Source organism: Pongo pygmaeus, chromosome 23, assembly GCF_028885625.2.
Source record: "Pongo pygmaeus isolate AG05252 chromosome 23, NHGRI_mPonPyg2-v2.0_pri, whole genome shotgun sequence".
Taxonomy (NCBI): Eukaryota; Metazoa; Chordata; class Mammalia; order Primates; family Hominidae; genus Pongo; species Pongo pygmaeus.
In genome coordinates, this window is record NC_085931.1 from 55,803,274 (window position 1) to 55,830,549 (window position 27,276).

Here is a 27,276-nt window from a genome sequence, read left to right on the forward strand (position 1 = left end):
CCAGGAAGCCTTCCTGGATTGTCCTGGGAGAATCAATAGCCCCTCCCCTGCAGCCTCACTGTCCCTGAGCAGACACCAATCCTAGCACTTAGGGTTTTGTGAACGGGTCTGCCTCCTGCACTAGGCTGTGACCCCTGACCTGTCTCTGCATCCTTTGCAGGTGGGAAAGGGTCTGCATATGGCAGGCTTTTTTTTTTTTTTTTTTTTTTTTGAGACAGAGTCTCATTCTGTTGCCCGGGCTGGAGTACAGTGGCGAGATCTCAGCTCACCACAACCTCCACCTCCCAGGTTCAAGTGATTCTCCTGCCTCAGCCTCCTGAGTACCTGGGACTACAGGTGTGAGTCACCATGCCCGGCTAATTTTTGTATTTTTAGTAGAGAGACGGGGTTTCACTATGTTGGCCAGGCTGGTCTTTAACTCCTGACCTCGTGATCCGCCTGCCTTGGCCTCCCAAAGTGCTGGGATTACAGGCGTGAGCCACTGTGCCCGGCTGGCAGGCTTTTAATAAGCGTTAGATGGGAGGATAGAGGAGTGAAGTGGTACTGGCAGGAAGTACCAAGGTTCCAGCCGGCATAATCAGGAAGGCTGCATGGAGGAGGCAGCCTTTGAGCTGCCCATGGAGTGGTGGGCAGGGTGTTGCGAAGTGGCAATCACTGGATTTTCTGGTATGAGGTGTGGCCAGATGCAAGAAAGAGCAGGGTGGACTTTAGTGCAATTGGTGGGGGGCTGGTCTTTAGGGTTCCCATGGGGAGCTGTGGAGGGAGGCAGCAAAGGAGGGAGGGGCATAGAGGACACTGGACTGTGTTTAAGAGGCAGCAGGGAGCCATGGCAGTTGCTTGAGGAGAAGCGAGTGACGTGTTTAAAGCAGCCCTTTCAGGAGGCTCAGGCTGACACAGCAGGATGTGCACAGTAGCCCTGTCTTGAGCTAAAGCAGATGAAGGTTTTGCCCTCTGCACTTCCCCACGTGAGAAACAAAGAGGCACCCGCAGATTCCTTGAGGCCGCTCCCACACTTCTCAGTTGCCAGAAATCAGCCCAGGGTGCTTTCCCTTCCCTTTCTTGAGGGGGCTGCTGGTTCGAACATTAGGAGTGGGTCACTCCCTCTTGGGAGGAGGCTGCAGAATTCCTTCACAGCCAGGTAAGGTGTGCCAGTGGTCGATGGATGAAATCTAGCTGGGGAGTTGGAATCTGTGTTGCCAGCAGTGACCTGTGAGCAGTGACAAAGCCAAAGGTAACAGCACCAGCCCGGGGAAGGAGGCTGGCCTCTTGGCAGCCTGGGGAGGCTGTCAGAGCTCTCACATTGAAGGGCGTTGATAAGTGGAGCCACACAGGTGGGGAGACTTGAAGCAGTGACTTCCAATCCGGGGTCATTTAACCTGGGCCAGAGGGGACTAGGCAGGGAAGAGAGGAAGGTGACAGCCATGGCCTTCAAGTCATCAGATGGAAAGAGGCGGACTTGTTTTGTGTGACTCTCCCACTCCCCAGGAGGTTGGATAGGGGTGGGGGTTAGGGTTAGCGTTACAGATCTTGGCTCAGTAGAAGCAAAAAGGAGAGGGACACTCTAGGCATCAAACTACCCAAAAGTGGAGTGTCTGCAGGGGTGGTGAGTTCCCCATCGCTAGAGGTATGCAAGTGGTGCTCCAAATAGAATTAGATGAGATCGCCTGTAATCCCAGCACCGAGGCGGGTGAATCATTTGAGGTCAGGATTTCGAGACCAGTCTGGCCAACATGATGAAACCCCATCTCTACTAAAAAGACAAAAAAATTAGCCGGGCGTGGTGATGCATGCCTGTAATCCCTGCTACTCGGGAGGCTGAGACATAAGAATCCCTTGAACCTGGGAGGCGGAGGTTGCAGTGAGCTGAGATTGCGCCACTGCACTCCATCCTGGGCAACAGAGTGAAACTCTGTTTCAAAAAAAAAAAAAAGATTCATGCAGTGAGGGTTTTCAGTTGGCCATTGCCACACCCCATCAGGTTTCCTGCATTCCTTTCTGTTCTCTCTGCCTTTGGCTTCTCATCCTCCAGACCATCCTGCCAGGTCATTCCTTTTAGGGGTGAACAAACTCGCACACAAGTGTTCACGACCCGCCTTCTGGGAGTGCTTGCCTCACCAAAGAGCTTCTGCCATGGGTGGCAACTAATGGAAGCCACTGGAAGCTCAGTCGCAGGGTGGACCTTGCAGCAGCTGCCCTCTGGGCTCCTGGAGACTCTGGAAGCCACTGCTACCGCCCCCACGCCCCGCCCCTCCTCTCAGAGCCTTTTTTTTTTCTTTTTTTTTTTGAGACGGAGTCTTGCTCTGTCACCAGGCTGGAGTGCAGTGGCGTGATCTCGGCTCACTGCAACCTCTGCCTCCTTCAAATGATTCTCCTGCCTCAGCCTCCTGAGTGGCTGGGACTACAGGTGCTCACTATCACGCCCAGCTAATTTTTGTATTTTTAGTAGAGATGGGGTTTCACCATGTTGGCCAGGATGGTCTCCATCTCTTGACCTCTTGATCCGCCCGCCTCAGCCTCCCAAAGAGTTGGGATTACAGGCGTGAGCCACCGCGCCCGGCCTCGGAGCCTTTTTAAAATTAGTTAATTAACATTTCTTGGAGAGATGCTTTGAGATTATATAAATATCCTGCTCCTTGTCAAAATACTTTTCACCTTCATTGCTGCTTCTTGGCTTAGTCGTTCCTATGATGGCAGCCAGTGGTGGTCTGATGACCAGTTGGCATCTGACTAAGGGAAGAGCTTTTTCTTCTCGCTTATTTATCTCAATATGGACGTGTGTAAAATGTCCTATTTTATTCAATGGGTTACAATCCATTACTATCATTTGAATGATCAAATTGTCCCAAATGTGCCCATGTGGGTGCCGTTTTAAGGACTCCTGAGTCCTTCTGACACTCCCTGTCACTCTTTGAGTGCTTCCTTTACTTTGTGGCACAGGATGTGCCAGGCTTATCTTGTATTTTTCTTGCTCCAGCTCAGGAATCTGCCACTCTCCAAGGAGCACAATCACCCTGGCTCCCTGTAGTGGAGAATGCTATTTAGAGACCAAGATCTGGACAAGAGGAGTGCTTGTTGCTTTTGGGGTGTTGTGGCTCCCAGGCCCTTTCAGTGGACAGAGTTAGGGTATGTGTGTGTGAATGTACATATACATACATTTACACACACACACCCCTACATACACACCTAGATACAGTACATACACCTACATACACATACACACATAGACACCTACATATACATACACTTACACACCTACATACACACATACACACCTAGATACAGTACATACACCTGCATACACATACAGACACCTACATATACACTTACACACACCTACATACACACATACACATCTAGATATAGTACATACACCCACATACAGACACCTACATATACGTACACTTACACACACCCACATACACATACATATACACACCTACATATACTATACACTTATATACACACACACCTACGTACAACTACACACACATATACCACTTACAGCTACATACACCTACACACACTTACACTTATATCTACACACACCTACACACACTTACACCTAAATACACCTACACACACCTAGGTACACCTACACATACCTAGGTACACCTACACACTTTCATACACTTACACACACTTTCATACACTTACACTTTCATACACTTACTTACACCTACACACACCTACATACACACACCTATATACACTTACATACACCTACACACTTACACACACTTACATACAATTACACAGTTACATACACTTACATAGCCCTACACACACCTACACACATACACAATTGGCTTCCAAAAATTCCTGAAATTTTGACAGCCCATGTGAATGGATAAGAGCTGGCTCTGGCGTCCCACAGGCTGACCCCACGTGGGCCATGTGGATGCCCCTTCTTGCCTCCTGGGCTGTGTCTCCCCAGCAGGACACACCGTCCCCCACTCACCCTCTAGAGCCCTGGCATGTCCTCTGCCCCCGTCCCCACCCTGGTTGGCTGCCTGCCTTTCTTCCCCAACCTGATGGCTTTGGGCTGAAATATTCAAGAAGGAAGCGTGGAGACTGGGAAGGAGGGAGAGAGGGAAGTTCACCGGGTGTTCTATTGTGTGGGCGGCTGTATTGCATTGAACCGGCCTTTGGCTGGCTGATGTTTAGGTTATTGCCAGGTTTTCTGCCATCATAACCAACACGGTTATGTGTTGGGTTATGAGCCGGGCTCCTTCTAGCCCGGGTCAGGTCCTGGCAGGGCAGGTGTTGGCCAAGAGGCTCTGTGCGGTTTTAATTCTGAGAGCTGTTGCCAAATTGCCCCCAGGTCGTGCTCTAGACCCCCACCCTGGTGTGAGTGAGCGCCTATAAATAGGGCTCTGACTTGCACCTGCGCCTCTACAAACTGTGAGTGAGCGCCTATAAATAGGGCTCCGACTTGCACCTGTGCCTCTGCAAACTAAAGTGCTGCAGGCATGCCTGGCGGGGGCCTCAGGTGAGGGGTCCTGATTTTCCCCGAGTTTATTTCATTCTTTGTTTGATGTCCTTAAATTGATCCTGTTGAGAGGAGTAACATTCTGAGACTCACAGTGGAGGCAGCTGTTTGGGGGTTATTGGGCGTGGGGTGTTTCTCGGAGCGCAGCAGCCTGAAGTCATCCCCCCCCGTTTCCCTCCTCAGGTACAAGAAGAACTTGAAGGCCCTCTACGTGGTGCACCCCACCAGCTTCATCAAGGTCCTGTGGAACATCTTGAAGCCCCTCATCAGGTATGCGTCACTCTGGGAGAGGACCCCGCTGGGGTTGGAGGTTTCACCCCTCAGGGTCCATGTGACGGCCTTCCCTATCCACACACCACGGAGGGCCCGTCTCCGGGGTGCCTGTGTATCTGGGGCTCCCCACCCGCCCTGAGGTCTGCGGGGGGCGTCACAAGGCCAGCCCAGGTCATGGACAGGAGTGCAGTGCCGGCCTTTGACACCTGTGGGGTTTGCACCTGGTGTTTAAACGCCCCCCTTTGGCCTGAGCCCCTACACTGTGTGACCACCTTCAGGTGCCGTGATTTTCCAGAGGGACTCAGATCTCAGGAAAGCTGTTACCTTCACTGTTGTGGTCTGTTACAGAGACAGGGCACAGATTTAAGTCAGCAAAGGTAAAAGGCACACAAGGCTGAGTCCAGGAGGACCAAGTGCAAGCTCCCAGCTGCCCTCTCTGGGCGGATTCATACAGACAGTGCTCCATTCTCCCAGCAAGAATGTGTGGGGGAGGAGGGAGCATGGCTGGCCAGGGAAGCTCACCGAGCCTTGGTGCCCAGGGTTTTTGTTGCGGGTCGGTCATGTAGGCATGGAGCATCCACCCGGCTGACCTCAGCCACTCGGTCTCCAGCCCCTCCTGAGATGAGACGAATACAGCCCAAGGCCCCCACCCTCAATCACATTGTTGGCACAAACTGTGTGGTGTTGGCCCAGGGCCTCTGGTGGGCAAAGACATTACCAGGCGGACTCTTCCAGGAGCTGAGAGGTTTCCACCCAGGAGCAGGTCGCCCATGGCCAGGCTTCTCTTTGGAACGTGCAGGGCTTGGACACCCCAAGCCTGCTGAGTTAAGCCTTTATTGCATGGCAACCCAAATAAGCGGCCTAAAGAGAGGCAGCCACAGCCCGGAAATGTGGCGACTTCAGTCAGCTTCTTCCATATTTAGACTCGTTCCTGCCGAAGGATTTCTGCCTCAGTATTGGGAAGCAAGAGCTCAAGGGGCTGGTGAGGCCTGGCAGGCTCTGCCTGGGTCGCATGGGCATCTTCTATTTTCTTCCGTTTTGGCGGTGTGCATCAGGCACAAACGGTGTGCACGGAGCCATGTGACGGGGTGGGGTGGGGAAGAGACTGACAGATGTCGTTCTTGCACGTTGGCTCTGGCCCTGCCTGGGTGAGATCTGCAGGCGAGGGAGGGGCTCAGAGCAGGATGGCCCAGGTGTGCACCAGACGGGTCAGGATAGTCAGGTGAGGTGGCTGCCTCTGTGAGAGGGCAGGAGGACTCCTGGAGGACCTCCCTGGGAGGAAGCCTTTGGGGACAGGGAGGCACATCCCTGGAGGGGTCATCATTCTTCCCCAGGGGTTCGAATCTCACAGGCCTTTGCCATCTTGTCTGGGTGACAAGAGCTAAACTCCATCTCAAAAAAAAAGGAAAAAGAAAAGTCCTTAGAGGGTGAGGCATGGTGGCTCACACCTGTAATCCAAACACTTTGGGAGGCCAAGGCAGGTGGATCGCTTGAGCCCAGGAGTTTAAGACCAGCCTGGGTAACATGGCGGAACCTCGCCTCTACAAAACAGATAAAAATCAGCCAGGCATGGTGGCGCGCACCTTAGTCCCAGCTACTCAGGAGGCTGAGGTGGGAGGATTGCTTGAGTTCGAGAGGCAGAGACTGAAGTGAGCTGAGATAGCGCCACTGCACTCCAGCCTGGGCAACAGAGTCAGACTTTGTTGTACTTAAGAGTTCTAGAAACCTCTAAAGTTCTTGGAAAAAAAGTTCACCTGCTTGGCTGGGCGCAGTGGCTCACACCTGTAATCCCAGCACTTTGGGAGGCCGAGATGGGAGGATCACTTGAGGTCAGGAGTTTGTGACAAGCCTGACCAACATGGTGAAACCCCGTCTCTACTAAAAATACAAAAATCAGCTGGGCATGGTGGCGCATGACTGTAATCTCAGCTACTTGGGAGGCTGAGGCAGGAGAATCACTTGAATCTGGGAGGCAGAGGTTGCGGTGAGCCAAGATCACACCATTGCACTCCAGCCTGGGCAACAAGAGTGAGACTCCAGTCTCAAAAAAAAAAAAAAAAAAAAAAAGAAAAAATCACCTGCTCCTCCTGTTTTCCACATGGCAGCCTGGACGGCGTGGTGGTGATGGCACCAGACTGCCTGGGCTTGACTGCTCTGCCCCTTGCCATCCATTACCCATTACTCTCAACAAAAGAGCCAACCCTTCTCTGCCTCAGTTTCCCCATGTGGCTGACAAGGCTATTTAAGTCATTCCATTGTCATAATAATTCACTGACTTAATACATATAGAGTGGTTATTTTATCTTTCTTCCTCCCTTCCTTTTCTCTCTCTTTTTTCCACAGGTTCTTGCTCCATCACCCCGGCTGGAGTGCAGTGGTGCAATCATGGCTCACTGCAGCCTTAACCTCCTGGGCTCAAGTGGTCCTCCCACCTCAGCCTCTCACATAGCCAGGATTACAGGTGTGCACCACTGTGCCCAGCTAGTTTAAAACAATTTTTTGTTCAGACAGGGTCTTGCTATGTTGCCCAGGCTGGACTGGAACTCCTGGCCTCAAGTGATCCTCCTTTCTCAGCCTCTCAAAGTGTTGGGATTATAGGAGTGCGCCGTGTTGACTGTTTAGAATAGGGCCTGCCAGGCAAATACTCAATGTTAGCTGCTAGTACTGTGTTTTTTGTTTGTTGTTTTGTTTTGTTTCGTTGCTTTGAGACAGGGTCTCAGTCTATTGCCCAGGCTGGAGTGCAGTGGTGCCATCACGGCTCACTGTAGCCTCGAACTCCTGGACTCAGGTGATCCTCCCAACTCAGCCTTCCAAGTGGTTGGGACTACAGGCACGCCACCATGCCCAGCTAAATTTTGTATTTTTAGTAGAGACAGGGTTTTGCCATGTTACCCAGATTTGTCTCCAATTCCTAAGCTCAAGCAATCCTCCAGCCTCGGCCTCCCAAAGTGCTGGGATTATAGGCATGAGCCGCCGCACCTGGCCCTGTTTTAAAATGTTTTTAAGCTGGCTGGGCGTGGTGGCTCACCCCTGTAATGCCAGCACTTTGGGAGGCCAATGTGGGCAGATTACCTGAGGTCAGGAGTTTGAGACCAGCCTGGCCAATATGGCGAAACCCTGTCTCTATTAACAATACAAAAGATTAGCGGGGCGTGGTGGCAAGCACCTGTAATCCCAGCTACTCAGGAGGGTGAGCCACGAGAATCGCTTGGACCCAGGAGATGGAGGTTGCAGTGAGCCAAGATCGTGCCATTGCACTCCAGCCTGGGCAACAAGAGCGAAACTCCGCCTCAAAAAAAAGAAAAACAAAATCTTTTTAAACTACCCTTTTGTATTAATTTGATTCCAATATCTTACGCACCTTATGTGCCAGCACCGCAAAACAGTACTGTGAAGTCAGCCACATTTTCCCCATTTCAAAGAAGAGGAGGTTGATGCTCAGAGAGGTTACGCCCAAGGTCGCACCGTGACAAGGGGCACGGACTGGGATCCAACCTGAGCCTGTGCGGTTCTATCCCTCATTCTGCCTCATGCCTGGATATAAGCAGCTGCCAGGAGAGGACCACACGAATTGGGCTGGGGCTCTGGAGCCCAGACTGCGCTCCGCTGCCCGTTGCCTGTGAGGTCTTGGGCAGCCACATAACCTCTCTCTTTCCCCAGTCCTCATTTATAAATGAAGGAAGTGGAGGAAATCTGAGGCTCTCAAACGCCCACAAACAGAAGAGCCCTGGTCTTGCCCAGACCTCCTGACTCAGATCCCCGCAGGTGGTGCCTGTGGCTGCAGGTCTAACAAGAACCCCAGCGACTCCGCCGCACGCCGTGTTGGGAGCCCCTGGCTGAGCTGGCCTGTGGGCCCTTTCCCGAGAGTGAGAGGCAAGTGGCAGGGCCCTGGCTGCACCTGTCCCAGAGTCCATGTTTGGCAGAGCCTGGCTTGCAGGACAGGTCAGGGAGGCTGCAGAGAGGAAGGTGAGGGGCTGGGCATGGGAGGCCTCCCTGCAGCTCTGAAGCGGGCACCTCTGTCCCTGAGAATGGTTCCTGCAGAGGGGCAAGACTCCCTTTGCCCTTAGTGGGTTCCTCCCGCCCATCACACAGGACGTTGACAGTACCTCACAGCCCCGGGGACACTCTCCAGCATCCTTCCAGCAGAGACGAGACTGTCCCCAAGTCCTGTGGAGTCTAAATGGGCAGGCGGTGAGGACACTCCCGCAGGGGTTCCACCAGCCCCTTCCCCGGGGGCTGGGGTGCAGGGACTAAGGCAGGCCCCGCTTTCCTCCCTCCCCTTGTCCTTGGGGTGAGGGGCACACTGCACTTTGGTGACTATTCTGCAGCCCCAGCCTTCAGCCCGGGTTCCCTGGCCTACCTGGCAGCGTCCTTGAGTGCAGAAACCTGGCAATCCCCGTCCCCACCTCCCCCAGCCCCCGGGTCCGATTCTTTCTCGTCCACTAGGGGGAGCCAATGCACACAGCTCGGCCTCCCTGGGGGCTCCTTTAGGAACCACCTGGCGCTGGCGCTGGCGCTGGGCTGAGCGCTGGGCTGAGCTTTAGGCTGAGCATTGGGCTGAGCGTTGGGCTGTCGCTGTCCCTTTGGATTCTCCTACCTGTCATGATCTCCGTATTTTTTGTTTTTGCCATGGTAACTTGAATTATTTTGATTTCACAAAATAACATTGAAAATACATGAATACTTATTTCAAGACTTTCAAATTGTCATAAACTAACATAAAATATCTTCGGTTTGGCTGAATGCATAACTTTCCTTTTCCAGTAACAATATAATTCTTTACCCACATTAATAGTTGTATATCTTGGCCGGGGACGGTGGCTCATGCCTGTAAATCCCAGCACTTTGGGAGGCCGAGGCGGGCAGATCACAAGGTCAGGAGATCGAGACCATCCTGGCTAACATGGCAAAACCCCGTCTCTGCTAAAAATACAAAAATTAGCCAGGCGTGGTGGTGTGCGCCTGTAATCCTAGCTACTTGGGAGGCTGAGGCAGGAGAATCACTTGAACCCAGGAGGCAGAGGTTGCAGTGAGCTGAGATCACGCCACTGCACTCCAGCCTGGGTGACAGAGTGAGACTCCATCTCGGAAAAAAAAAAAAAAAAGAAAGTTGTATAACTTAAACATATACAATAAGGAAATAATACTGTTCTACAAAATAAAACTCAAATGATATATTTATGGCAAAAGCCAAACCTAGACTGTCATAAAGAAGGCGGGGATTACAGGCTTCTGTATAAAGGCGTGCTCACATCCTTCAATGATCCCCATTTTGCAACTCATGCTGAGCCTTGTTACTAATAGCAGTCGTCACAGCCAGCAGGTCCACCAGATGTCAGGCAGTGGACTAGACCTGGAAGTAGCCTTGCATTGTCTTCTGCCCTCACTTAGGAGAGAGAACCCCCCACTTTCACACCCAGGCCCTGAGAGGGAGTGAATTGCCCTGGGGCACAAGAGGAGGGAGAAGACGGAGTTGCTGCACCTGGTCAGGGCATGTCTGCCCTTGTGGCTGTGCTGCTCCCTGGGGTACGAGAGACTGTCCTGGAGACAAACTTGGAGAGCCTCATTGGTTCCTCTCCTTAGAGAGAAGAGGTGGCCAAACGTGAAGCCACCACTGACCCCAAAACCGCCAGCAGCTGAGGCTGCCCTGGGTCAGGCTTCAACCTCAGAGCTTCTCTCTCTGTGCCAGTGGCTTAGTGTCCCCTGTCTAGCCTGCATCCCCCAAAAGCGCTTCTTGGCACTTCCGCGCTATCTCCTACATGCAAATTCAGGGCAGATGTAAATTGGAGGCAGATATTTACTTTTATGCAGATGAGCCACTCCAGAGTATTTGGTGCATTGGAGATCTCGTGAAAGCAAAATATCTCCCGGCGTGCGCTGCTTGTGTTATGTTCAGGTTTTAAGTCGTGTCAGCGTTTACATTTTCTTAATATGAAAAATGCCTGCATTGTTCTGCCGCCAACTCCCCCTCCCTCCTGCAACCCTCGGCCTCTCTGCTGGCACCTGATCGTTTTTTATTCTCTTCTGCTTTCTTAGTCACAAGTTTGGGAAAAAAGTCACCTATTTCAACTACCTGAGTGAGCTCCATGAACACCTTAAATACGACCAGCTGATCATCCCCCCCGAAGTTTTGCGGTGAGTGCCTGTTAGACCCCAGAAGCCACATCAATACATCTTCGTGCTTCCAAAGCGCTTGGTTCAATCCCATGAATATTTAAGGCTTAATTTCCAAATGTGGGCTTGGCTAGATTTGGCTCGGAAATCTGCGGCATCGACAAAGATCTGCAGCAAAAGGTGCTAACTGCTGACTCAGAGAAATGAAATTGCAAAGGTTGTATATAGGACGGGATGTTTTCCTCGCCCACCACTGCAAAACTGATTTAAAAAATAAGCCCTAGCATGGCAACGGCCGTTTGTTGCCTTGGTGTTTACCGTTTTTGCTGTTGAGCAGAAAATTAGGGGAATTTCCCAGGCGTGTGGATAACGCTGTGTACAGAATGAAATGTTCTCAGGGACGTCGCGGGTGCTCTAGAAAACGACCTGTCTCCTGGATGCTGAAAGCTTAATTGGTGTGTCTGCTACGAGGCTTAAATGTAGGCCCAGATGAATAGAGGCTGCCCAGAAAGGGGCATGCCACACAGCCTGGGTCTCTGGACCCCAGATCTGGACCCCAGATCCAGCCTGGGTCTCTGGACCCCCAGCCTGGGTTCCCTCTGCCCCTGTGTCTCCCTCTCTGAGGGGCTCCTTTGAAGAAGTAGGCCCTTGCCAAAGTGCACGCAGGTAAGGCTGGTAGCCTTGCAGGGGTAATGGAGATAATAACTTCTCTCCGGATGCCAAGTCACATGGCAGGTGCTGGGATATAGAGGTGTTTAGGGAGTGTGGTCCCTGCCCTCATGACACTCTCAGACTAGTGAGGGCCACAAATCAGTGATGACAGGGGCCAGAGGAGGCACTGAACCCAGCTGGGGAGGGGACTGGTGTGTGGGGGTAATCCAGGAAGACTTCCAGGAGGAGGTGGCTCTTAAAGTGAGTTTCACGGGACAGTTGGCTAGATCAAGAGGCCAGGGAAGCACATTTCCAGCAGAGGGAAGCCCTGCTGCAAACATGTGGGTGAAATATTGGGAGATCTGGAGGCAGTGAGAAGTCCCATGTGATCAGGCAGAAGTTGGTGAACGCGAAGCTGGAGGTCACCTTGGGCCGGGAGTCCTTGGTGCCAATCAGAGTAGAGTGAACTGGACCTGGAGGCTGTGGGAGGATGATGGGAATCCCTGGTCGGCCGTGGGCCCTGGCAAGACCCCACTCCCAGACCTCACTAGAGTGATCTGGGGGAGTCCATGGAGACGGCTCAGAAGATGTAGTTTTAGCAGCTCTGGTGGAAGTGATTTGGTCTGGTGACAAAGGGTAACTCACATCCTTCTGCGTGGGAGAGCGATTTGGGGATGAAATGGACGGCATCTGTGAAACACGCAGCTCCGGCTTCTCAATGGGTACTGGGTGCAGTCTAGGGCCTCTGGAATGTGCAGGTGGGTGGCAACACTGAGGGTGCAGGGTCTTGTGAGTCAGAGGGGATGAGGTTTGGGAGAGGGGCATGGGCTTGGGCATTGGGAGCTCCTGAACTTACTCAGTAGGCAGCTGGCACCCCTATTCCATAGCCATGCAGCAGAACCCCAGAGGACTCGTCCAATCCTGATGCTTTTAATTGAGCATCTACTAGACTGGGGGTGGGGCTACGTCTGGATTTTATCCACCGCTGGTGGGTGCTGTGAGCACCAGAGGCTGAGACCCACTGGCACAGCGGCAGGGCAGTGCCTTGGGGTCCTGAATCCTGGCTGTCATCCCAGTTTGTGACCTGGGGCATGTCACCAGACCTTGACAAGCCTCAGTTTCCCAATCTGTGAAGTAGACAAAATAACCTCTCTACAGTAGGCCCCTCATGAGGGACCAAGACATCTCTGGGGAGCCACTCGGGGCACAGAGCGCTGTGATTAACTCACAAAGAACAACCGCATATGGTAGCAGCTCACACCTGCTTGGCTGGCCAGGCTCAGTCCAGTGCACCACCTTCTCCGCAGACCTTTCCTGTGTGTCGGGTGCCTCTGCGACGTGTGCCTGCACCATCTTGTGTCACTGACTGCCTCGCTCCCGAGCTGCCAACTAATGCTTATGTGCCCCCCCATCCTGTGGCTGGGTCACTGCTGTATGCACAGTGCCCGGCGCATAGTAGGGCTTCAATACGTATTTGCCTGTGTTAAGGAAGGACTGTTACCTGCAGCACAGAGGCTCTTTTCTTTTCTTTTTTTTTTTTTGAGACGGAGTCTCACTCTGTCACCCAGGCTGGAGTGCAATGGCACGATCTCGGCTCTCTGCAACCTCCACCTCCTGGGTTCAAGTGATTCTCCTACCTCAGCCTCCCGAGTAGCTGGGATTACAGGTGTGCACAACCGTGCCCAGCTAATTTTTATATTTTTAGTAGAGATGGGGTTTCATCATGTTGGCCGGGCTGGTCTCAAACTCCTAACTTCAAGTGATCCACCTGCCTCGGCCTCCCAAAGTGCTGGGATTACAGGCATGAGCCACCAAGCCCAGCACAGAGGTTCTTTTCACCTGAAGGCTTTAACCACCTCCTTCAGAGTTTATCCATCCTTTTCAGAGTCCATCTGTTCATTCATGGGTTTCTCGTTTCATTCAACAAATATTTTAATTGAGCATCTACTAGCCAGCAAGCCCTTTCCAGGCACTGGGGATAAAGTAATTAACAAAAGGGACGAGGTTCCTTTAGCATTACCGGCCAGCTCTTGTCTTAAATTCAGACACCCGGGAGAGCTGAGGGTGGTCATGCCCACCTTGGGGTTGACCTCATGGTAAGCAGCTGAGGCTGCTCTGCTGGCCAGGGGTCTCAGGAGAGACTGGACATTTGCTGGGGGTTGGACTACTGCCTCTTATGCGAACAGCCCACAGCAATGGGGGATTGTGACTGTGTGTATGTGAGTGTGTGTGTGAGCTGGCAGTGTGGCACGTGCGCCCAGAGGGATGAGATGCCCAGGTGTCCTGCAGGTGGGGCATCCAGCCCCACCCAGCGCCTCCGTGGCTGCCAGCTGCCCCTGCCAGGTGAGAGCCCAGCCTCTGTTGTGTCTACAGGTACGATGAGAAGCTCCAGAGCCTGCACGAGGGCCGGACGCCGCCTCCCACCAAGACACCACCGCCGCGGCCCCCGCTGCCCACCCAGCAGTTTGGCGTGAGTCTGCAATAGTAAGTGAGCCGGGGATGTGCCTGCTCCTATGCCCTGGAGCCCTGGGAGCTGTGGGGCGCTTCTGGGTCCAGAAACATTTTCCCCAGACCTTTGTCTCCAGCAGCCAAGCTGAACCCTGCAGAAAAGATAAAGCCTGAGCTCATCACTGAGGCCGTGGCTCGCTGCTCGGTGCCTGGTTGGGGGGCGCGTGCTCGCTGCTCGCTGCCTCGTTGGGGGACGCGTGCTCGCTGCCTCGTTGGGGGACGCGTGCTCGGTGCCTGGTTGGGGGGCGCGTGCTCGCTGCTCGATGCCTGGTTGGGGGGCGCGTGCTCGCTGCTCCGTGCCTCATGGGGGGGCGCGTGCTCGCTGCTCCATGCCTGGTGGGAGGGGCGCATGCTGGCTGCTCTGTGCCTGGTTGGGGGGGACCGGCAGTGGGTAGTGGATGGGGGTCTCTGGGGTTCCCGCCCCAGCTTCCATCACTGCTGCCCCCTGCCCTCCGGGTACACAGCGGGACACCTCCCACCATCTTCATGGAGGGCGTGGTCATGGGATGTGCTTAGGTGTAGGTGTCGGGTGTGTCGTGCTAGGAGGAAGCTTCCAGAGCCAGTGGGCAGCTGCCTCTCATGGTGATGTACAGGCCTGGGTCCGGTAGAGGCGGCATCTGGTCACTCTGCATCCCTGATCCCCGCATCACCATGCACCCTGCTAACACCCAGGCTGGACACAGGCATAGAGAAGACAGGCTTGTGCTGGGCTCGGCCACTGAGATTTAAGGGTCATTGTTAACTGCAGCGTAACCTGTCCTTCCGAATAACCTTTATCAGCCACATGACCTCGAACTCACCTCTTCTCTCAGCTTGTTTCCTTATTCCTGTTATACTACCTTTTTTTGGGGTGGCGGGAACAGAGTCTTGCTCTGCCTCTCAGGCTGGAGTGCAGTAGCACCATCTCAGCTCACTGCAACCTCCGCCTCCTGGGTTCAAGCTATTCTCCTGCCTCAGCCTCCTGAGTAGCTGGGATTACAGGCGCACACCACCACGCCTGGCTAATTTTTTTGTATTTTTAGTAGAGACAGGGTTTGGCCATGTTGCCTGGCTGGTCTCGAACTCCTGACCTCAAGCAATCCACCCCTCTCAGCCTCCCAAAGTGCTGGGATTACAGGTGTGAGCCACTGCATCTGGCCACCCAGGGTAGATTTTGAAACATTTTGAAAGGTTTTGAGAACTGAGGAGGCTCCGGGCGGCATCTGGGCCAGGGGAGGGGTGCATCGGGCACCCGCCCTTCCTGAGCCATATGGGCAGGGGCGTTCCTGGGGTTAGAGGGAAGTGGATTCGGCCCTGGAGACCTGCCTGTTTCTTTCTTGGCCGAGAGTGGAGGAGCTCAGGGAGGGCAGGGAGGGAGGCAGAATCACGGCCCCAGACGAAGTCCATGCCCTCATTCCCAGAACCTGTGATTAGGTCACCTTACATGGCAAAAGGGGCTTGGCAGAAATGATAATCATTAAGTGAAGGATTTTGGGATGGGAGGTTATCCTGGGTTCTCTGGTGGGCCCAAAGCAATCACCAGCGTCTTTACAAGAGGGAGGTAGGAGGGTCAGAGTCAGAGAGGAGATGTGGCAGCAGAAGCAGAGGCCGGAGGGGTGCGGGGCCAGAAGCCAAGGCACTCAGGCACCTCTAGAAACTGAAAAAGGCAAGGAATGGATTCTCCTCTGGAGCCTCCAGGTAGAACACAGTCAGGTCAACCCCTTTTTGATTCCTGACACCTCCAGGATGTGAGATAATACATTTGGGTGTTTTGTGTTTTGTTTTTTGTTTTTTGTTTTTTCTTTGAGACAGAGTCTCGCTCTGTCCCCCAAGCTGGAGTGCGGTGGCATGAGCTCAGCTCACTGCAACCTCCGCTCCCCGGGTTGAAGCAATTCTCCTGCCTCAGCCTCCCAAGTAGCTGGGATTATAGGCGCCCGCCACCATGCCTGGCTAATGTTTGTATTTTTAGTAGAGACGGGGTTTCACCATGTTGGCCAGGCTGGTCTTGAACTCCTGACCTCAAGTGATCCACCTGCCTCGGCCTCCCAAAGTGCTAGGATTACAGGTGTGAGCCACCTCGCCTGGCCCATTTGTGTTGTTTTAAGCTACCAAGTTGATGGTAATTAGTTACTGGGGCCACATGAAAATAAAGTAGTGAGTGGTGGGTAGTTGTGAGTATAGGGGGAGGGAAGTGTGTCTAAATCTTGTTCCCAGAGCTAACAAGGTTGCTTCCAGGGTGCTTGAGCCTAGGAGAGGGCCGGGCCTGGAGTGCAAATGTGAAGTTGGGTGGGCATCTCGGGTGTATCACAGCTAAAGAGGACCGTTGGTGCCCCAGCGTGGGTCCCTAGACCAGCACTATCTGATGGAACTCTGTCAGGATGGATGAGGTCTGCACGGTCCAGTATGGTAGCGAGTGCTCGCGTGCGGCTAGTGCAGATGCTGAATTTCTAATTTTATTTCATTTTAACTAATTTAAATTAGAATCATCGCTTGTGACTTTTGACTGTTGTAATGCACAGCACAGCTCTGACCGTTTCACCCTCACCTTCCCTAACTAGGCACACACACAAGGAGTTGTACTTAGACATTTTGTAAGCACTTTGCCAATAAATGAGCAAGAGACTATATGTTGAAATAGAATGTTCACCCCAAATATATCTGGAACACGCATTTTACTACCGAATAGTACTTCCTTTTCCTTTTTCAGACATTGTGAGAATGTGCAGGTATGAACCACTCTTCCGCTCCCACCACCCCTTAGGGGCCTCCCAGGAATGCTGGACGGGGCAGGCACCTGCAGTGACCTCAGGCCCCTCCTGGGGGCACTGGTGAGAACTCAGCCCTTGACCAGGCTCAGCCAGCAGACCAGAATTTTTTTTTTTTTTTTTTGGAGACAATTTTTTTTTTTGAGTTGGAGTCTCACTCTGTCACCCAGGCTGGAGTGCAGTGGCAGGATCTTGGCTCCCTGCAACCTCCGCCTCACGGGTTTAAGCAATTCTCCTGTCTCAGCCTCCTGATTAGCTGGGACTACAGGCGTGCGCCACCACACCTGGCTAATTTTTTTTTTGTATTTTTAGTACAGGCAGGGTTTCACCATGTTGGCCAGGCTGGTCTTGAACTCCTGATCTCAAGTGATCCACCTGCCTCGGCCTCCTACTGGGATTACAGGCATCAGCCACCACGCCTGGCCCAGGCCAGGATATTCCAGCCATCAGGTGACCGTTTTCCCCACGTTCCTGAAGCCCTGCGTCTCCAGCCTGTTCCTGGGGCTCTGCTGGGCTGATACTGCTTCCATGTGCTCTGGCACACAGGGTCTCAGGGGTGGGTCGTTAGCTGGGAGACTCCAGCCACGCCTTTCTCATCTCTTGTTTTATTGTTAGAGCCAGTTCTCTCTTCTTATCTTCTAACAAAACTTTAAAAATGAAAAACAAAGGCCGGGTGCGGTGGCTCATGCCTGTAATCCCAACGCTTTGGGAGGCTGAGGTGGGTGGATCACCTGAGGTCAGGAGTTCAAGACCAGCCTGGCCAGTATGGTGAAACCCTGTCTCTACTAAAAATACAAAAAAAAAAAAAAAAAAAAATTAGGCATGGTGCCGCACGCCTGTAATCCCAGCTACTCAGGAGGCTGAGGCAGGAGAATTACTTGAACCTGGGAGGCAGAGGTTGCAGTGAGCCGAGATTTTGCCACCGCACTCCAGCCCGGGAGACAGAGCGAGACTCCCTCTCAAAAAAAAAAAAAAAAGAAAGAAAGAAAGAAAAAGAAAAAACAAGCATAGCTCACAGACTTCGAAAGCCATCTACCTGAGTGAAGTGTGGGAAAATTGTTAGCCATGGCTGTAGGCCTCTTGGATCCTAGAAGGCCACCAGAGATACCATTAGCCCTGCATTCTTAGCAGGTGCCTTTCAGAACGTACGGATGCAAGGCTGTTGGCTTTAACTGTCACCTTGCCCTAGTCCATCCCTCTCCCAGGGCCAGTTGTAACTGTAAAAGTCTGGTCCTTAGCTGCTTTCGGGACAATGGGCCACACTGCGCGTGCCGCTTGGAGAGAGAGTCCATGCAGTTTCCTCTTTAAATTAATATTTTATGCGGTTTCATTGCCAATGATTATAATAAAATGGCAATAAACATTTTAAAGGAAGCACTAGATATGTAATTTGTTTGGACTATGAATGAATGAAAGTCATTAAAATTCATAAGTGAATCCTATTCACAAATGTTAATTTGCCAAGTTCAAAAGCATACAGCAGAAAGCTATCACCTTAGAATAAGCTAATTAAGTTAATATATTAAAGGGAAGTCAAAGATTCAAGAGGTCTTCGCTTGCCATCCCTGAAAAGGAAAAATGGAAACCTGAGGCCTGTGTGGGCAGCTGGGGGAGGTCGGTACAGGGCAGAGCTTGAGGTGTCCTTACGGCTGGGTGGGGCAGGTCATGGCTGAGCTCTGGCATTTTCTTTCTTTTTTTCTCTCTCCTTTTTTTTTTTTTTTTTTTTGAGATGGCGTCTCGCTCTGTCGCCCAGGCTGGAGTGCGGTGGCATCTGCTCACTGCAACCTCTGCCTCCTGGGTTCAAGCGATTCTCCTGTCTCAGCCTCCTGAGTAGCTGGGACTACAGGTGCACACTACCACGTCCAGCTAAGTTTTGTATTTTTGGTAGAGACAGAGTTTCGCCATGTCAGCCAGGCTGGTTGCAAACTCCTGACCTCAGGTGATCCACCCGCCTCAGCTTCCCAAAGTGCTGTGATTACAGGCATGAGCCACTGCACCTGGCTGTTACTCTTTTTTATTTTTATTTTTTTAGACGGAATCTCGCTCCATCGCCCAGGCTGGAGTGCAGTGGCACAATCTTGGCTCACTGAAACCTCTGCCTTCCAGTTCGGGTGATTCTCCTGCCTCAGCCTCCTGAGTACCTGGGATTGCAGGTGCCTGCCACCATGCCCAGCTAAATTTTTTTTTTTTTGTATTTTTATTTTTTATTTTCTTTTATTTATTTTAGTTTTGTTTTTCGAGACAAAGTCTTGCTCTGTCACCCAGGCTGGAGTGCAATGACACGATCTCGGCTCACTGCAACCTCCACCTCCTGGGTTCAAGCGATTCTCCTGTTTCACCCTCCTATGTGTGACTACAGGCATGTGCCACCATGCCCAACTAATTTTTTTGTATTTTTAATAGAGACGAGGTTTCACCATGTTGGCCAGGCTGGTCTCTAACTCTTGACCTCAGGTAATCCACCCATCTTGGCCTCCCAAAGTGCTGGGATTACAGGCGTGAGCCACTGTGCCTGGACTGTTTTTATTTTTTATCGTAGCCATCCTAGTAGATGTCAGGTGTAGTTCATTATAGTTTTGTTTCACATTTCACTGATGCCTAATGCTGTTGATCATCTTTTCATGTATTATTGGCCATTTGTTTACCTTCTTTGGAAAAATGTATATTCACTAGATCGTTTGCCCATTTTTTGTTCGGACTGTCTTTTCATTGTTGTAAAGATTTGTTGATATATGCTAGATCCTAGGCCCTTATCAGATGTATGGTTTGCAGATGTTTTCTTCCATCCTATATGTTGTCTTTACACCTTTTGATGGTATTTTCTGAAGCATAACAGTTACATTTTGATGAAGTCCAATTTATTTATTTTTTTCTTTTGTCGCTTGTGCTTTTGGTGTTTTATCTAAGAAATCATTGCCAAATCCAAGGCCATGACAATTCATGCCTATGTTTTCTTCCAAGAGTTTTACCATTTAGCTGTTAGATTTGGGTCTTTGATACGTTTTGAGTAGATTTTTCTATATGTTGTGAGGTGAGGTCTGATTTCTTCTTTGCGTGTTGTTACAGCACCATTCGTTGAAAAGACTTTTCCTGGCCAGGCAGGGTGGCTCACGCCTGTAATCCCAGCACTTTGGGAGGCTGAAGCGGGTGGATCACCTGAGGTCAGGAGTTCAAGACCAGCCTTACCAACATGGTGAAACCCCGTCTCTACTAATAATACAAAAAAATTTGCTGGGCATGGTGGCGGGTGCCTGTAATCCCAGCTACTCAGGGGACTGAGACAGGAGAATCGCTTGAACCTGGGAGGCGGAAGTTGCAGTAAGCCAAGATCATGCCATTACACTCCAGCCTGGGTGACAAGAGCAAAAGTCATCTCCAAAAAAAGAAAAGAAAATACTTTTCTTTCCCCCATTTAGTTGTCTTGGTACCTTATCAAAAACCAATAAACATGAGAGTTCATTTCTGGGCACTCTAATTCTTGTCTATTGGTCTGTATGTTTATCCTTATGCCAGTGCCACACAATCTTGATGACTGTAGCTTTGTAGTAAGTTTTGAAATTGGGAAGTGTGAGTCTGTGAGTCCTCCAACTTTTTTTTCAGTATTGTTTTGGCTATTCTGCATCTCTTTAATTTCCATATTCATTTGAGTATCAGCTTGTTAATTTCTGTAAAAGGCAGCTGGGATTTCAATAGGGCTTGTCCTGGGCGTGTAGATTTCAATAGGGCTTGTCCTGGTCGGCGTGTAGATTTCAATAGGGCTTGTCCTGGTCGGCGTGTAGATTTCAATAGGGCTTGTCCTGGTCGGCGTGTAGACCAATTTTGAGGGTATCGCCATCTTGAAATAGTAGTCTTCCAATCCATGAACATGGGATGTCTTTCCATTCATTTGGGTCTTTTAACTTTTTTCAGTGGTATTTTATGGTTTTCACTGTACCAGTTTTTTGAACTTTTTTGTTAAATTTTTTTTTTTTAATGTGTGATGCTATTGTCAATGTAATTTTTTTTTTTTTTTTTTTTTTTTTTTTTTGAGACAGAGTCTTGCCCTGTTGCCTAGGCTGGAGTGCAGTGGTGCAATCTTGGCTTATTACAACCTCTGCCTCCTGGGTTCAAGTGATTCTCCTGCCTCAGCCTCCCGAGTAGCTGGGACTACAGGTGTGTGCCACCACACCCGGCTAATTTTGTATTTTTAGTAGAGATGGGGTTTCACCATGTTGGCCAGGCTGGTCTCAAACTCCTGACCTCTGGTGATCTGCCTGCATCAGCCTCCCAAAATGCTGAGATTATAGGCGTGAGCCACCACACCCAGCTGTCAATGTAATATTTAATCTATCTTTTTGTTACTGATTGCTAGTTTCTAGAAATATGTTTTTTAAATATGTTGATCTTGAATCCTACAACCCTACTGAACTTGTTTATTAGTTCTAATATTTTTGTCTGTGAATTTTTTAGAATTTTCTGTATCCAGGATCATGTCATCTGCAAATAGAGATGGCTTTACTTCTTCCTTTTCAACCTATTGCCTTTTATTGCCTAATTATGCCTGACTGTAACTTCCAATACATTGTTGAATAAAAACAATAAGAGCAGACATCCTTGTCTTACTCCTGATCTTAAGAATCAGCAGTTAAGCTGGGCTGAGCAGCATGTACCTATAATCTCAGCTATTTGGGAGATTGAGGTGGGAGGATCACTTGAGGCCAGGAGTTCAAGACTAGCCTGGACAACATAGCAAGACCCTGTGTCTATTAAAAACACACACACACACAAAAAGAGTCAACAGTCCTTCACTACTAAGTATAATGTTAGCTGTGTGCTTTTCATAGATGCCCTTTATCAGGTTAAGAAACATCTTTTTTTCTTTTCTTTTCTTTTTTTTTGAGATAGAGTCTCCCTCTGTTGCCTAGGCTGGAGCGCAGTGGTGCGATTATAGATCAAGTGCAACCTCAAATTCCTGGGCTCCAGTGATCCTCCTGTCTTAGCTTCCCAAGTAGCTGGTACTATAGGTATATACTACCATGCCTGGTTAATTTTTAAATTTGTTTAGTAGAGACAGGGTCTCACTATGTTGCCCAGGCTGGGAACATCATTTCTATTTCTAGTTTGTTGAGTGATTGGTTGGTTGATTGGTTGGTTGATTTGTTCATGTAAAGGTGTTAGGTTTTGTCAAATGCTTTTCATCGCCATTGAGATAATCACATGGCTTTTGTCCTTTATACTGTTGATATGGTGTATTATATTGATTGATTTTTATATGTTGAATAAACCTTGTGTTCCTGGGATAAATCATTTGTGTTCATGGTGTATAATCTTTTTCATATATTGCTGGATTTACTTTGCTTGTATTTTGTTGAGGATTTTGTATTTATATTTATAAGAGATACTAGTTTGTCATTTTCTCGTCTTACGATATCCTTGTCTGGTTTTGGTGATACTGGCCTCACAATGAGTTGGGAAGTGTTTCCTCCTCTTCTATTTTTTGGAAGAATTTGTACCATATTAGAGTTAATTTGTTAAACATTTGACAGAATTCACCACTGAAGCCATCTGATCTTAGGCTTTACTTTGTGGGAAGTTTTAAAATTACTAATGTAACCTCTTTGCTTGTTATATTTATTCAGATTTTATATTTCTTCTTGAGTCAATTTTGATAGTTTGTGTCTTTCCAGGAATTTGTTCGTTTCCTCTAGGTTTTCTAATTAGTTGGCATGTCATTGTTCATAGTACTTCTTCATAGTCCTTTTATTTGTATAATGTCACTAGTAATGTTTCCTCTTTCATTCCTGATTTTAGTAATTTGAATCTTCACCCTTTTTTTTCTTGGTCAGTCTAGCTAAAAGCTTGTCAATTTGTTGATCTTTTCAAGGAGCCAACTTTTGGTTTTGATGATGTTCTCTATTATTTTCCTATTTTCTATATATTTCTACTCGAATCTTTACTGTTTTCTTCCTTCTGCCTGTGTCAGATTTAGTTCGTTTTCTTTTTCCAGTTTTTTAAGGTGGAATGTTTATCATTTTGGAATCTTTCTTTTTGCAATGTAAGCATCTATGGCTATAAATTACTCTCTAAGTCCTGCAATAGATGTATCTGTTAGTGTATTATTTCCACAATTTTAATTAATCTTAAAGTATTTTCTAATTTCTCTTGTAATTTTTTTCTTTGATGCGTTGGTTTCTAGGAGTCTGTTAAATTTTCACATATCTGTTATTGATTTTTAATTTTATTTTATTATAATTAGATTACTTTGTATGATTTAACTTCTTTTAGATTTATGAAGGCTTGTTATGTGGTATAACATATGGTGTAGCCTAGAGAATATTCAATGGACACATGAGAAGAATGTACATTCTATTATTGTTGGGTGGAGTGCTCTATAAATGTCAGTTAAGTCTACTTGGTTTTTAGTATTTTTCAGTCTTCTCTTTCTCTGTTAATTTCTGCCTAGTTGTTCTATTTATTATTGAAAGTGGGGGACTGAAGTCTCCAGTATTATTTTAAAATTATTTATTTCTCCCTTCAATTATGTCTGTTTTGGCTCCACATGTTTACAGGGGCTCTATTGTTAGGTGCATACATTTTTATGATTCTTACTTTCTTATGAATCCTTGCATGATGATAAAAAATGTCCTTCCTTGCCACTAGTAACAATTTTTGTGTTAAAGGCTATTTTGTCTGATATTAATATAGCCATTATAGCTCTTTTTAGTTACTGTTTGCATGGTGTATCTTTGTTCATCTCTTTACTTTCAACTTATTTGTGTCTTTGAATCTAAAATATGTCTCTTGCAGACAGCATATAATTAGGTCATGTTTTTCCCCATTCCACCTTCTTTATTAGAGTATTTAATCCATTTACATTTAGTGTGATTACTGGACTTACATCTGCCATTTTGCTATTTGTTTTCTATATGTCTTACATCTTTTTTGTTCCTTTATGTCTTCATTACTACCTTCTTTTGTGTTAAATACATACTTTCTAGTGTACTGTTTCAATTTTTTGTTTCTTTTGCTATATATATATGTATATATATATTTAAAGTATTTTCTCAATTGTTGCCTTAGGGATTAGAATTTATATCTTAATTTATAACCATCTAGTTCTAATTAAGAAGGATTGTGGAGCCAGGCGTGGTGGCTGACGCCTGTAGTCCCAGCACTTTGGGAGGCCGAGGCAGGCGGATCACAAGGTCAAGAGATTGAGACCATCCTGGCCAACATGGTGAAACCCCGTCTCTACTAAAAATACAAAAAAATTAGCCAGGCATGGTGGCAGGCGCCTGTAGTCCCAGCTACTCAGGATGCTGAGGCAGGAGAATCACTTGAACCTGGGAGGCAGAGGTTGCAGTGAGCTGAGATCGCGCCACTGCACTCCAGCCTGGTGACAGAGTGAGAATCAGTCTCAAAAAAAAAAAAAAAAAGGACTGGGGACTTGCAAATTCTTCAGAGAATACAACTTTTGGGTGTGGTGTTCCACCGCATGCTAACACTCCTTCTTTGCCACTGGAAGAAACATGATCTGATGGTGATCTTATTAGCAAGCAGGACCACGTGGCCTTTTAGTTTCTGCTTATCTCCCAGAGCCAAGGTTTTAACTGAGCCAGGGCTCACTTTTGTCAGAAAAGAACTGGTAAGTATCTGTCTTTCTAGTCTCTTTTTTCCTGTGTGCTTAGGATACGCTCTTCTTTGGTTTTCTGTACCATGTGGCTGTCTGGAGACTACACAATCCTCTTTGCGATCGGCCTCCGGGGTGGGACACTGGCCTCCCATAAGCTCTGGTTCTGAGCCATGTGTGCCAACCTGACTTGCCAGAACCTCTACCCCATTAGAGTTTTGGGGACTGACCTCGCTAAGGATACCAAGCAGTTTCTCATTCCCCATCTGCCTACAAAGAGAGGCAGCCCTGCAGATAGGAGACTGCGGGATTCCAGTGCCTTGTTACCATCTTTCACCTCACAGCAGCTACACCTCATACCAAATCCCAACTCTAAATACAAGGCTGTGATCTGTACCTTTGTTTTTTTTGAGACAGGGTCTCACTATGTTGCCCAGGCTGGTTTCAAACTCCTGGGGCCAAGTAATGTTCCTGCCTCAGCCTCCTGAGTAGCTGGGAAATACAGGTGTATGCCACACTGCTTGTCTTTTGAACGCAGGTATAATGAGGACTTTGAAGTCAGATTTTAATTTGAACCCTGGCTCTAGCCAACCCTAGGCTGTGTGGCTGCAGACACAATAATTTGCCTGAGCCTCAGTTTTGTCCTCTATAAAAATGGGGGTACAGTGATGCAGTGAGTGGGCTTTAGTATTGCATGTGGTGCACAGTAGGTCCTCAGTACACAGTAGGTTCTCAGTGCACAGGGGTCACTGTGATCGTTCACATGCACTGCCCATTTCTGTGGGCATCCAGGACCTCCCTAGCTGACTCTGTGACTGAGAACTTTGCAGGTCAGTGATGCAAGCTGCAGCCATTCATCCCATTTCAAATATCGGGAGGGGACATGTTGTATTTAGAAAATGCATGACCATCTCAGAGGGTTGGGAAAAGCCTGGGTGCCCAGCTGAGGCAGACCTGCTCAGCACTCCCCATTATCACTGTAATTTCAGGTTGCCATTCCTCCCTCCCCCTTCCCTCCTGCTTCTTTCTTTTGTTTTGGTTTGTTTGTTTGTTTCTTTGTTTGTTTTGAGGCAGAGTCTCACTCTGTCGCCCAGGTTGGAGTGCAATGGCAAGATCTCGGCTCAGTGCAACATCCACCTCCCTGGTTCAAGCAATTCTCCTGCCCCAGCCTCCTGAGTAGCTGGGACTACAGGTGCATGCCACCATACCTGGCTAATTTTTGTATTTTTGGTAGAAACGGGGTTTCACCATGTTGGCCAGGCTGGTCTCGATTTCCCGACCTCAGGTGATCCGCCCACCTTGGCCTCCCAAAGTGCTGGGATTACAGGCATGAGCCACTGCACCCAGCCCCTACTGTTTTTAATTAAAGTCACAATTTCTCCTTATTTGTGCATTCCTCGCATGTAAAACCAGAGAAAAAACATGCTCTGAATTACTCTAAGCACATCTCCCGAGGGGAGGGGTACAAGCAAGAATTCTGTGCTGAGAGTCCCTGATGCCCTCCAGTGGGTGGACGACTGTCGGAAAGCCAGGAGGGAGTCACTGGCCCAGAGCACACTGTGCTGACCAACAAACTGCGCTGTGTGCTCCCGAGTCCTCCTGCCCAGCATCCATCTTGGAACTTTGGTTCATTGTGTGGGTTTAATGCAGTTTGTGCATCCTTGCCGAGACCTGACCCTGGCCTGCACACATTGAGATGCACGAGATGAACGTGGTATGATACGATTCACTGCCGCCCTGGGCATCCCCACCCAGCCAGGAAACACAGCACATCTGCCAACGAGAGTCCCCTGGGGTCATTGCTATGCACAGCACTGACTCTGTCAGTCTATTGAACAAGCCTCTCTCCAAGCCAGAAAGTAGCGGATGGGCAGGGGAGGAGAAACCCAAATTGTGGGTTTCTGCTCTATGGAGAGTAGTAATTTTATGCCGGGGCCCTGTTCTTCTGCTAGCTGTGAGAGCCTCAGAGTAGATGTGGGTGCTCCTCAAATGCACGGGCAGCGGAACACACGCTTGGCTGGGAGCACGGCAGCTCTGGGCCAGTCCCTCCTCTTTGGGGACCTCAGTTTTCTCATCTGCCTGAGGAGGTTGGGCTGGATGATCTCAGAGTCTCTTCCTGCTCTGAGAGTCTTTTATTATTTATTTATTTTGAGATGGAGTCTTGCTCTGTCTCCTAGGCTGGAGTACAGTGGCACAGTCTCAGCTCACTGCAGCCTCCACCTCCCGGGTTCAAATGATTCTCCTGCCTCAGCATCCCAAGTAGCTGAGATTACAGGAGTGTGCCACCATGCCTGGCTAATTTTTTTTTTTTTTTTTTTTTTTTTTGAGACGGACTCTTGCTCTATTGCCCAGGCTGGACTGTGATGGCACCATCTTGGCTCACTGCAACCTCTGCCTCCTGGGTTCAAGCGATTCTCCTGCCTCAACCTCCTGGGTAGCTGGGATTACAGGCGCATGCCACCACACCTGGCTAATTTTTGCATTTTTAGTAGAGACAGGGTTTCACCATGTTGGTCAGGCTGGTCTCGAGCTCTTGACCTTGTGATCTGCCCGTGTCGGCCTCCCAAAGTGCTGGGACTACAGGGGTGAGCCACCATGCCCGGCCTTAATTTTTGTATTTGTAGTAGAAACAGGGTTTCTCCATATTGCCCAGGCTGGTCTGGAATTCCTGACCTCAAGTGATCCACCCACCCTGGCCTCCCAAAGTGCTAGGATTATAGGCATGAGCCACCATGCCCGACCTGAGAGTCTACTTTTAAAGGACAGCACAGAGACAAAGCAGTAGGCAAAGGGGTCTTTCAGGAACAACTCCTCCTCATAACTCCACATTGTCCCACCTGTTGAGTAGGACTCAGTGGGTCTCCCTCCCCAGGAACAGTAGCCAGCCA

The 27,276-nt window shown here is 49.4% G+C and overlaps 1 protein-coding gene across 2 annotated transcripts in view; it reads left to right on the forward strand.

Moving 5' to 3' along the window:
- ARHGAP8 (Rho GTPase activating protein 8) overlaps nt 1-27,276 on the forward strand; it is a 112,025-nt gene that overhangs the window by 60,597 nt on the left and 24,152 nt on the right. For both annotated transcript variants that reach the window (XM_054469734.2, XM_054469735.2), the window contains 3 exons: nt 4,673-4,759; nt 10,799-10,897; nt 13,901-14,011. In XM_054469734.2, the coding sequence (XP_054325709.1) occupies nt 4,673-4,759; nt 10,799-10,897; nt 13,901-14,011 (297 nt within the window). The remainder of the gene's footprint in view (nt 1-4,672; nt 4,760-10,798; nt 10,898-13,900; nt 14,012-27,276) is intronic.